At 48.3% G+C, this 12,500-nt stretch overlaps 1 protein-coding gene across 3 annotated transcripts in view; it reads right to left on the reverse strand.

The window, feature by feature from the left end:
- asap2a (ArfGAP with SH3 domain, ankyrin repeat and PH domain 2a) overlaps nucleotides 1-12,500 on the reverse strand; it is a 54,256-nt gene that overhangs the window by 21,516 nt on the left and 20,240 nt on the right. For all 3 annotated transcript variants that reach the window (XM_062522959.1, XM_062522960.1, XM_062522958.1), the window contains exons 3-9: nucleotides 9,802-9,947; nucleotides 8,913-8,987; nucleotides 4,601-4,650; nucleotides 2,578-2,707; nucleotides 2,032-2,117; nucleotides 1,849-1,924; nucleotides 909-995 (exon numbers count right to left, since the gene is read on the reverse strand). In XM_062522959.1, coding sequence (XP_062378943.1) covers nucleotides 909-995; nucleotides 1,849-1,924; nucleotides 2,032-2,117; nucleotides 2,578-2,707; nucleotides 4,601-4,650; nucleotides 8,913-8,987; nucleotides 9,802-9,947 — 650 coding nt within the window. The remainder of the gene's footprint in view (nucleotides 1-908; nucleotides 996-1,848; nucleotides 1,925-2,031; nucleotides 2,118-2,577; nucleotides 2,708-4,600; nucleotides 4,651-8,912; nucleotides 8,988-9,801; nucleotides 9,948-12,500) is intronic.

Genomic DNA, 12,500 nt, shown 5'->3' on the forward strand with positions numbered 1-12,500 from the left:
GGTAGTAGATGAAAGTGGACTTACTCTCCTAGACTTGGTTGGCAAAGAGACGGAAGCATTAAATGGGGAAAGAGGAAAGCATTCTTCAGACAGTTCAAAGGGTTACACACACTCACACACACACAAACTTGCATAAGCATAATCATGTGTACAAACGAACACATAGCATTTACATTACAAACATTTACAATACCCTCCACAATAAATCACTAACAGATTATTTTTTTAATATCTGTTTAAACTTTTCAGTCAACTTTAGCAGAGGTGCCAATAATTCTGGAGGGTACTGTATATACATTCTATCTTGTCTACGTGCACGGTGTATTATACACACACACTCATCAAACAGACAAAAATAACCACGCAGTGTCACAGGCCGATACAGAAAAAATGTACCATCCGTTTCCTTTGAAACAACAGACAACAGTGCACTCACATTAACCAACAAAGCACCACTCTTCAAAGAGACCACAACACATCAAAAGCAATCACTGTCCTCTTAATTAGCCGTGTACTGCTCCAGCACAAGTGGTGGGAGGGGTGGAGGGCAGGGTGGTGTAAGAGGGTAGGGTGGGGTGCTTCATGTCCCGCGATTAAAACAAGCAATCCCATAAGGAGGGTGCTTAAAGGCTGCAAAGCGGATTGATGGAGCTAAAGGCAGCTACATCAGACACCCCACTGGTACTGAGCAGGAGTGCTGACTGAGCCTAACCCCGCACTCAGAGGTGAGCAGCACGTGTGAGTTCACAGGGGTGTGTGTGTGTGTGTGTGTGTGACCCAGTCTGCATGAGCTATGCTTGGGAGTGTGTGAATGTAGAAGACAAGGATAAAGGTAAGTGTGTGGTGTAAGTGTGTGTGTGTGTGTGTGTGTGTGTGTGTGTATATATGTTTGTGTGTATGCGTCTTACCTCCTTCTGATCGACCTGTAGTGCAGACTTGAGCACGTCTCTGAGCTGAGTTAGCTGCTTGCGCTCCTCATCCTGTGCCTGTTTGATCTGCATTTGAGCACAGAGGGAGGGAGAGAGAGAGAGACAGAGAGAGAAGAGAGAAGAGAAAGAGAGAGGGGGGTGAATGCCTTAACATCATCCCTCCACCAAAGAGACTCATGGTCCAACCCCAACATGCTGTATTTGATGTTCCTTCCAGTGGTAAGAACATGGTGGTCAGTCACCTAAGGAATCAGGCTGGAGCACTTTTAGTCGGCAAAGAGCCCTTAGAAATGATGGACAGACTCCAATCTATTTTCCTTTGAACTAGAACCAGAGGCAGAGATGTTGGCGACTAAACTGTTGGTAAGGGAAAAGCAAAGTAACCTTGAGAAATAAGTCAAGGAAATTGAAAGTGGGGTAGTGAAAATAATCAGATGATCAAGATGAAATCCCAGTAGAGCTGAAAGTTTGAAAAACTAGGACTTTTCCACTCCGTGTGATACACAACGATTTGCTGAACACAGATCAATCTGAAGGGGCATTCCTAGGGGTGTTTCTAGGTACAGGCAATCTAGATGGTCACCTAGGGAACCATCTTCAAGGATGGTCGTGCCAATGGGGCACCTTCACATCCCTGCACCCATACATACAATTTGGGGCAATTTAACCTTAGCAACATTATATCCTCCTGGATATATGTCTTTTGAGATTGACTGACTTTTATTTATTTCATATTGATAGTATTTTTTTTTTTGTGGTGTTGGTGGTTGTGGGTTGTGGTGATTGGGGGTGGGGGGGGGGGGGGGGGGGTTGTTGCTCACACATCAAATGTGACTCATGAAATGTGTAGACCCATTTCCAACACTGGTGGACAAAATGGACAGAGTGATTGCTGAAAGAACAAGTTAAGTTCACTTACAGTGTGCAGGTCTGTGGCCAGCTTCTCAATGGAGGGTTTCAGGTTGTCCACTGCCTTCAGACCATCTTGGAAGAAGCTGCACAAACAAAGGGTGATTAGCTTCATGACATATTAGGTTCTGTCCAGGATGACAATTTCATTAGTGGTCAGACAGCGTTGCTTGATTAATGTCCAAGAACTTACTTGCACTGTGCATGAAAGTATTTGATGAGGTTTTGAAGGAGGTCCACTCCTTTCTTGATTTTGATCTCATTCACTTTGAGGAGATACTACAAAAGAGAGCAGAAATTGTAAATCAAGACAAACTAACACAAGTTTACTGTACCTTAACAGATACAATATGTATACATATGCATACTGTTCTGTGTAATCCCATCTAGTTCCAGCCCCACTCATTTCAATGACCAACGGTTAGCTAATTGAGCCAAAAGTATACTCTGTGGGGTGCCGTCACAATCTATAAAAATGGCATCCAACGTGCTCACTTCCACACTCATTTTCACAAGCAAGCCCATTAGGCAGTAATTAGATGGCACATTATCGATGACTACAGATTATGTGGTCATTGTGGTTTTCCTCCAATCCACACAGGCAACAAGCATTTGTGTTAACCAGTGATTGCTTATAAAAATGTGGGCAGAAGTGCTTGAGGGACACCTCTTTAAAGGTGGTGGATGCTAACTGGCCGAAGGTAACTCTCCAGATCCTGGACACCAGGTGACCCCTCACCTCGCACATCTGGAGCTGGAAGAAGCGCCGCTCCTTCTCCATCTCCTCGGCGATCTCGGCGCCACTGATCTCCGTGCGGATCATGCCGTGCTGCCGAGCGTGCTCCTTCTTCTCCTTCTCGATCTTGGTGCTGCGCATGGCGGAGAGGACGAAACATGTCTGGTGTTAAAGAAACACCAAAGGGCAGACACATTCTCACTGACACACAAAAAGTCCCCCCCCCCGCCCCCATACACACTAACACACTGATTCACACAGCCTGTCCTTATCCCATATAAACATTTATGCGCTCAATAAAGACACACTTACACATACAGTGTATACAGTATGCTTATTCATTCTCCAATTAGCAGCCACATATAAACACACTTAAACAAAAAAATGGGAAGCTACCACTCATGCAAGAGGGCATTCTTGCTCATATGCTAGTTTATACCTTCCACCAGGATACAGGACATCCACCCACCCCCCCTCCACCTCCCCCACCCGTCCCTATCAGCTCTGCCCTTGTTCAGGTATGTAGCGGCAGCCATCACTGGGCATACTTGGAGAACAAGGTCAACCTGAGCCACTCTGGCACCTCTGACTGGCCTCTCTTCGCCAAGACACAGATGCAGAGACTACAAGGCAAAAATAAACATCCAGTGCAAGACTGAGACACTAAAACCAAAACAAACAAACAAACAAACAAGCAAGAGACAGACAAGGAGCACCAAGCAATGGTCAGTCAGAATGGTATGTTGTCATGACAACACGGCACTCAGTCTTGGCTGCAACATTAATTTGTCCATAAGACACAACTACACTCATGAAAACATACCATTCTGAGAAACAGCTACAAACAGTTCATACATGTTCAGGTTTTGATGTTCACGGTCATCAAATCACATTTGTCCGGTCATCTCCCTTTCACTCTCTCATTCAGCAAGCGCACAGTGACATGTTCGGGGGCCGGGAGGCCTGGTGTCTATTAAGAGGACATCTGCACACAGTAATCCCCAGCCCCAAAAGCATTAAGTGTGCTTAAGAATGAAATCGGCACAAACTGTGCTCAGCTGCAAGCCAAGGTCCGTCCGGCCCAGGACGCAGATCAAACTGGACTAGAGGGGCCTGCGATGACGACATGACAGAGCACTGGCAAACCGGGTTTTAATAAAGAAAATAAATGAATAAACTGAAAAACTCAGCCACGCCTGTAGCTGTGTACAGCGGCAGCAACAGAGCTTCATCTCCCTCCATCTGGGAAACAGCAGAGCGCCCGTCAACAGAGAGCCAAGATCAGCATGGAACATTGATCAGAGACAGCCAAGGAGAACGGGATGTTTACAAGGAAGACAAAAAAGTCTTAAATGGAGCCAGCAAACAAAATGGGTGGAAAATGTTCTTTTTGCAAAGCATCTGTTTGCTTTGAGCATCTTTGCGTTGCTTTTGACGTATTTGCATACATTCAATGTGGGCCCATCAAACCGGATAAAAAAATGCATTACCCTTTCAGTAAAGAATGTCCTTTGCAGCTTGTAAAACATAAGAGTGCTATAAAATTACAAACATTGTGGCATGCAAAATCAAAAGGTAACAGGGGGTGTGGTCTGTAGGGTTGGTGTGTGGGATACGGATAGATAGAGGACACTGACGACACAAGTGACACAAGGATCACAGGTCACTCAAATGGAATGAAGGACTACAAATACCAGAAAGCCATCAGCCAAGCTGATCTACACTCTACGCTACATGAGCGGAGGTGAACTGGGTTCACAAACAGTCACTGCTTGAAAGAGTTAAGTGCTAATCTTAACCGCTAATCTCAGATGAACTGATTAGACAGATGAATGCTGTATGGCAGTCAACCCTTTTACTGAAGTTTACTGAGATAACAATGGACCAGGAAGCGGAGGGATGTTGGGGAAAAAAGACATAAAATACAGAAGAAAAATGCTACCGGAACATTCACTATCTTGAGGCCCAGATTAAGGTGGATCATACAAGTCAGATATCTATCTGGTGGAGAGAGAACATAACTTACACTTTGGTCTCGTAGTCTTTCCAGGCTTTGTCAAAAGGCTTCTTCAGGTCCTGAAAGGAAAGGAGAAAAAAGAGATAATGAAGAGATGATGAAAGAAATGCAGAAACATATTAACACCTTACCTGTATAAACAGAAGATGACAGATTCGATCGTCACAGAATTGCACTAGCAAATACAGTGTCAGATACTCAATATCAACGATGTCTAAAACATCTGCTTCTCTGGAGACGGGACAGACTGATGAGCTCACTCACTCACCGCCTCCTTGATGTTGGATGCAGGGTGTGTGTCACGGCGTGAGTGTTTGCATGTGGGTGGGTAATGGAGGCAGGTGGTTCTGTGGTTTGTGACTGTCTGTGTGTGTTTTGTTTCGGAGTGGTCCTCCAGCTGCAGAGTCACTAAAGAGCTGATCGATTGGCGCTCTAGTTTTGTCAGCGCCTAGCGGCGGTCAGACACCAAGAGACAAATTACACCCCCCCCCCCCCTCCCCTCCCCTCGCTGCCTCAACGCCTATAATCCCACCATAATGAGTGCGACAAGAGCCGTGCCACACGGGTGAAATTGCCCGTGTCTGATAGTAAACACCGCAGCTGCCAACTGCCCACTCGCCGGGCGCGGCAACCAAACAACATAAACATGCCAGCCTGTAAACAACCTTTTGTCACAACAAGCTTTAAAAAAAAACGATTTGATTTAAAGACTTTTTTTCACTTCTTTTTTTTTTCCTTTTACAGACAGCTACAAAGTTTCAGAGAGCTCCTGGAAACTGACCTAGATCCTTTGCCCTACTCCCCGAAGTAAGTACAACAGAATTCCCCAAACCCCTGAGTCAGGGCTTAATATAGCGCTGGCCCCTGGAGCCTCGAGTTGCTTCACCACAACAGTTTATTATGTTTGTGCAAGTCCGGCGTGAGGGAGCCGCCATCATCAACATCCCCCAGAGGGGCCTTTGGGTGCCGTCCAAAAGCCTGCCGAGCCAATCAGCACGGGCCGGCCCGATCCCCCTCTTGTGACCTTCATGCAATCACCAGAACGGCGGAGGGCCATTATATCGGGGCTTTTCATTCGGCTGCGGTTCAGGAGACCCACTCGAGCATATTGCTTCTGCTGCTGCCGCTGCTTCCAAAGCCTCAGGACTCCAGAGAGGGAGAAAGGGAGAAAAATAACAAAAGAAAGAAAGAAAGAAAGAAAGAAAGAAAGAGAGAAAGAGAGTGAGTGAAAGGAGCATGGAGAAGGAAAAGTGGAAAGCAAGAGGCGTGAGGTGGAGAAGCACAGCGCTAAAAATAAAAGGTCTGCCCGGGTTCTGCACATGCAGCTGTTCTCTTCCCCTTGGTCAGCAGCGGCTGACACGGGCGGACGGGACAAAGCCAGCCACGCCCACTACCGAGGCCTTCAACCACCAGCACTGCCCACGCCATAGACTGGAAGGAGATGAGGACAAGGGGCAAAGAAGGACAGAGAAAGAGAGAGAGAGACAGAGGAGAAAGTGGAAGAGGAGGAGAGAGGATGCCATTCTGAAGGAGGAGTTGCTGGGGCAGTCCAGAGGAGGAGAGGACAGAGAGACTTGGTGAGGCAGAAAGAGAGATGGAGCATAAGAGATGGAGAGGTATAGAAAGGCATAGAGAGAGAAAGAGAAGAGAAGGAGAGAAAGAAAGAGAGAAGCTAGACTGCAGTAGCTAGAGTCCCACACCCTTCTCTCTCTCTCTCTCTCTCTCTCTCTCCCTCTCTCTCTGATGAAATGTGCTGTTAGTAGCCCCTGAGGGAGCCCTGCTGAGACGGTGAGCTCATGCATTAAAAGTGTTGCTCTTGGAGTCAGTCACCAGCACTTACGCCGCGCTTGGCTAACATTCACCCCTCGCACTGTTAATCTGCTTACCCTAGCAGAGAGCTGCAATGACGAACATGTCACACACACACACACACACACACACACACACACACACACACACACACACACACACACACACACACACACACACACACACACACACACACACACACACACACACACACACACACACACACACACACACACACACACACACACACACAACTATAGAGAGGCTATGGTGTGATGTTGGTGTTCCCACCAAGGAGTCACTGAGCTGGACCGGCTCTAAAGGAGCGTATGAGCGCTCTTGAGATCAGGGTGTGGGAGTGGTTCCACTCTGGTTCCACCTGTTCCCTCTGGTCTCTGTGGGATCTCACACACGGACCCACAGGCTGGCCGTGGAGGCACAGACCACTGAGCTTCAACATGGAGCCTGGCTGGGCTCACACATCATTCTCAGTGTGGACAGCTGGCTGTCCAAAAACACAACACACACACACACACACACACACACCTGCATTCACCCACGCATGCACACACCCACACAGACACACACACCTGCCAAAGCTGAAATTAGTTCATAAAACCAATGAAATTGAGTTTCCAAACAACTACCATTAAATCTGAGCTCTAGATCATTCATGCATGGTTAGAGAGGCTGTACACCGGCACATTCAGCTGTTCATCCACTTCTTTAAAAGCCTCCTGGCAGCACTCTACGTACGCGTAGCACACAAAGGCTCATCCACCAGCAAGGCTGTGGGAGAACGGTGCGTCCCAGAGGACAGACCAGAGGACTCTCCGACTGCTGGGTCATGAGACCTGGAGAGTGAGGACACTCCATGTGCGGGGGGGGGGGGGGGGGGCGACTTCCCCTGCTCCTAAACAGTCGGTGTGTGACGGTCGAGGAAGCGAAGCGTGAAACACGTCCCCCTCACTTCAGCGATTTGGGCGAGACCCGCAATCTAGCGGCAGCCATTAGTGCCCTGTCAGACCCCCCCGTCGAGTCATCCCCAGAAAAATAAAGAGCCCAGCACGACTGCAGACGGCCGGAGAATATTAACACGACGTCTGCAGATAAACAAGCTTCTCCTCACCGGCCCGCACGGGGCGAGACAAATCGCTCAGCAGCATTAGTGACTGACAGGAGAGATTTAAAATATACTTTATTACAATGCACAGCACAAAGCTTCAGTCACTCAATACAAGCAGCATTTTTTAAACCCCACAACCCCCCAAAACATAAATAAATAGGAGAAGAGGAGACGGTGTTTCCATGTGCTGGGTGGATTTGAGCCAGCAATTACCCTACCGTCCATTTCCATGCATTCATTTACCCATTTAGAATATTGGAGAATCGTCCATTTAATCAGAATAAAACCCTGGCATCTTGGTGCTGCTACGACGTTATGCTACGAGTCCCAAAGGTGCATTAACACCACCAGCAGTACCAACACCCACCCCAGTGTCTTTCTCTCTCTTCTCTCTACTGTCTTTTTTTCCTGTCGTTTCTCTCAGACAGGTCTTGGGCTCCGCTCCTTTCTCCCTCTCTTTTCTCTTCTTTCCCCCTGAGGTCCTTGGAGACCGTATCACCACTGCAATCTGACCAGTGTTAGTTAGGCTGTGCCCAGTGCCCAGTGCCCAGTGCCTCGGGCCATGCCGAGGGCAGGGAGACTGATTGGCACTCTGGAGAGAGGGAGTGGGAAATGGGGAAGGGGATGGAGAGAAAGAAAGAGAGAAAGAGAGAAAGAGAGAGAGAGAGAGAGAGAGAGAGAGAGGGAGAGGGAGAAGGAGAGGGAGAGAGAGATGGAGATAGCCCAGTTGCCCCATCTAAAAAAGGCACGAGGAGGCTCCCTATAGGACACACATGAGGAATCTCATACGGTGTGAATGAACCACTGAGCTGGAACTGAATGCGTTTGGTTTCTCTCAGCGCACAGGCAACCCGTGATTCAGCAGACGCCTTCTCTCCCATTGCTCACAGATGACCCCTCACTGAGATCGGAATGAAAGAGCAAACCGAGAGAGAGAGAGAGCGAGAGAGAGAGAGAACGAGAGAGCAAGAGAGAGAGAGAGAGAGAGAGAGAGAGAGAGAGAGAGAGAGAGAGATTGGTCTCCAGGGCGACGGAGGAGACACCGAGGGGAAAAGGCCTCATTAGGGCTTAAATCACATCATGGACCCGGCCAGCCTAACGAGGACACGTGACACCGCCGGGAGGGAGACGCTGGTGGTGGTGGTGGGGTTGGAAGGTCAGGTGTGTGTGTGTGTGTGTGTGTGTGTGTGTGTGTGTGTGTGTGTACACAGTAATGAGGCAAGACAGTCTTTAGGTACGCCTCAGACATGCAGGCATGCGTATGGGTTCTAGCTGTTCTAGCTCTTCATCTAGATGCACTGTTTAGACACGCTGACGTGAACACCAGAGTGCAGAGTTCATCCTCTCGTCTGGTGAAAGGTGTAGATGTTTGGAACAGACACTCACCCCCTTCACTCCTTTCAGGTCCCCCTTCAACAGGCTGTCCAGTGGGAAGGTGATGATGTTGTTCATGTTCTGAAACTACACACCCAAGAAGAGATTCATTTGCAATTCAGCACACCTGTTTTCTTTCCCCACCTCTGTAATCCTCAATGCACAATACACACTATGATAAGGGCAGCCTTGTGGGAATCCCAGCAGGTAATTGCTTTTTTTCATTGACATTAATAGTCAATTAATCTCTAAAAATAGACACGGAATCGTGCATAAACATGATGAGACTAATCATCACCTTTTCATTGAAATTTTAACTGGCACGGAAAAACAGCTGTGCTCAGACAAGAATTGCACAAGCGCTCACAAGTTCACACTCTCTGAACGGGAGTAAATTGGACCGGGTAGAAAACCACTGTCCCAGTTGCACCGTCGTGCATTACTATGGCAACTGCATCCCCCCTAAGGGACTCTTTTCCATGCTGTGTGGTGCCCAGGGGGGCGGCCTGGATAGAGAGCTAAGAGGTGGCTTGCCTACAGCTCGTCTGCTGGGAACTGTGGCGCTCTCTCGCTCTCACACCCCCTCCCTGTTTAAACACGGGAGGGAAGAGGGAGGCTTGGAATCGCAGGAGGAGGAACCGTGAAGCATGGCACTGAGGCGGGGAAGACTGACAAAAGCCCAACATCTGGAGCATCGCTGGTAAGCAATGTCTCCCACGCCTGCTAACGCCTTCTGTTCTCTATGGCAGAAGACACACACACACACACACACACACACACACACACACACACACACACACACACACACACACACACACACACCTTACCAAATCCCTATGAGATTAGGCAAAGTCGTTTATAAACACTCTGACGTTATTAACACAAACAAGAGTGTTCTCACCAAGTTCTTGAAAAGGGCTGTGAGTTCTTTGGTGAAGACGGAAAACTTGAGGAACGCGGAGCCCAGGTCAGGGTCGTCTCTGTACACACAGTTCTCCCCAAACTTCTCCAGCGCCTGGGTGTACTGCTCCTCGTTCTCCACGTGAGCTAGAACAAAAAGAAAACACACACATTACTACACACCTCCCAGAACAAACAGACAGAAAGTCGTGTATTTACAGATGTGTATGTAAGGCATCCATGCATCTCAGATTCACAAGGATCTTTGTAATCAGTCCCTGCGTCATTTTGGGTGTTGCCATGGTGACTGAACACAGAGAAGACAAACACGTTCAGTATCCACGGAGCCCTCACACAGAAGGGCACAGTGACCAAATCAGAGACATTCCCAAATTTGGTCATCTGAATGGCCAATTTGAACATTGGCACCGAAACCTACTGTAAACCCAAAAGGCAAACAGAATGACTTGGCAGGGTGCACATGGGAACTGACAGATCTCCCAGCAGCACATAAACCTGTTCCCTAACCCCCCTGCTATCTATCTAGCATAATGAATAATAGATGAGAGTCTTTTTTAAGGGCAGTTTTTTGGGCAAGGGTGGAACTGTATCCAGTCCTTTGTCTTAGGGGTGCAGCCAAGGGCACAATGAGACAGGAAAGCAGCGGGTCTGTGCTACTGTACTGTCTCGGAGTCTCTAAACACACTACGGCCATGTGATCATAACAGGAGGTACAGCCAAAGGAGCACATTGCAGTTTTGAGAGTGAGTGTGTGTGTGTGTGTGAGCGTGTGTGTGTGAGCGTGTGTATATGACAAGTTTCATCAAGTCTTTTCATTGACTTGAGGTCAGCCATGCCATGCCATGCCGGCTGACGAGAGCCAAGTAACTAGAGCCATAACGAGCCATGACGTGCATCGGAACACTCGGAGAGAGAAACATTTACACAAGAGGCCATTTTGGCACCAACGTCTATGTAAATGTATGCAAATGCCCTCTCATATGTAATAAATGCAGACATTTGTCAGTAAAGTACAAACAAGTACCACTGCTCCTCCAGAGTCAATCCCTCTTAATAAACACAACGCTCTGTCACCATCACATTCACTCAAAAATGTACGCTTCACAACTGCTAAAACCCTCGAGTGCACCCTCATGGTGATGTACTGTATGGTGGATGATCATAATTTCTGCTCTCTGAGAGCCGAAGTGAACAGCTTTGCTGGCAGACGTGACGCGGCCTCCCTGCCACAGTGCACAGCCAGCAGCAGATGGCCCGGTCAACTGATGAGTCAACACTCAAGCAGGGAGATCTCACCCCGATAAACAAATTGACAGAAAGTAAATCGCAGACGCCAGGAGAGAACAAGAACATCCTACCCCCCCCCCCCCCCCTCCACGCCAGGAGGGGGATCTGGACTCATTACGGTGGAGAAATACTTCCCATCTGAGCCGCGAGGTTAAGAAGAGTCAAGTCAAGTCAAGTCGAGTTTATTAGCATAATGTGCTTTACATAAACACAAGCAAACAGAAATAGCTAATAATAATAAGAGGGAGAAGATTTCAGACCTTGACAAAATTAGAAAGGCTGATCGACTCCGTCCAGTCTAGTGAAGGGCAACAGTGAGCAACAGAGAGCCAGGCAAGGTGAGCCGGCCCACTAGACTGTGCCAGGTGGGTTCCAGTCACCTGTGGAGATGACTGGCACTGGCAGGAGCGGCCGAGAGATCGAGCGAAGAGGAGTGAGTGAGGCGAAGAGAGGGGGAAAGGAGCATGAACATCCATTTTCCACCGACAAAAACACACAGGCAGGCAAGCACACACTCACACACGCGAGCACACTCACACGCACATGCTCTCACACACACACATACTCTCTCACACACACACACATACTCTCACACTCACATGCACACACTCTCTCACACACGCACGCAGACACTCACACACACCTGCCATTCAGGGGTGAGTCACTGGGTATGATTATCGAGCCGAGATTGACACCCTCCACTGCAAACCACAGAGAGGAGCAACATCTTAAAAGCACTTTGAGAGGAAGATAAAACCTCAAGATAAAACCTCACCAAAACCTCTCCCAGGTGGAGCGCTGGTACTCCCCCATAACAAACCACCACAAAACCCAACAGCACGCTGAGTCAGCAGACTGTCTGCGAGAGGGGAAAACCACAAGAAGACCAAGTAGCTGATCCTTATATGAGAGACACTAGGGGATTTGCTGTGCAGAACGTGCCGTTCTCCCTGTGAAATTGTCTGTATGGCTCGTTTAGTTGACAAAATACGTCCCTAATCTTCCTATATTATGACCCCCTAATCTCCAAATTACCTCCTATATACTGTAGGCTCCCTCTTATATTTCCATGAGGCTTTCCTGCTGAGTGAGACTCTGAATGTTGTGACAATAGTCTCTGGGATCCTGTGGAGGTCGGGTCATGGTTCAACTCGGTGCTTGTTTAGGCATCAAACAGACTTCTCGTTGTTTTTTCCCCCCGTCAGCTCGGAGTCCGTGGGGATCCACCAACCGTCACATTCTGATACTGACTCCAGCGAAGACTATTTCCTGCTTCAGGCACGAGATAGTAACTCAGTCACTCAACACAGCCCAAACCCCTGTCTGGGCCCTTGTTTGCTGAAACGGAGCACCAACATGGCGAGTTTGTCTTTTCCCGAGGAGCGAGGCGAT

The sequence above is a fragment of the Sardina pilchardus genome, chromosome 20 (assembly GCF_963854185.1).
Source record: "Sardina pilchardus chromosome 20, fSarPil1.1, whole genome shotgun sequence".
NCBI classification, from domain to species: domain Eukaryota; kingdom Metazoa; phylum Chordata; class Actinopteri; order Clupeiformes; family Clupeidae; genus Sardina; species Sardina pilchardus.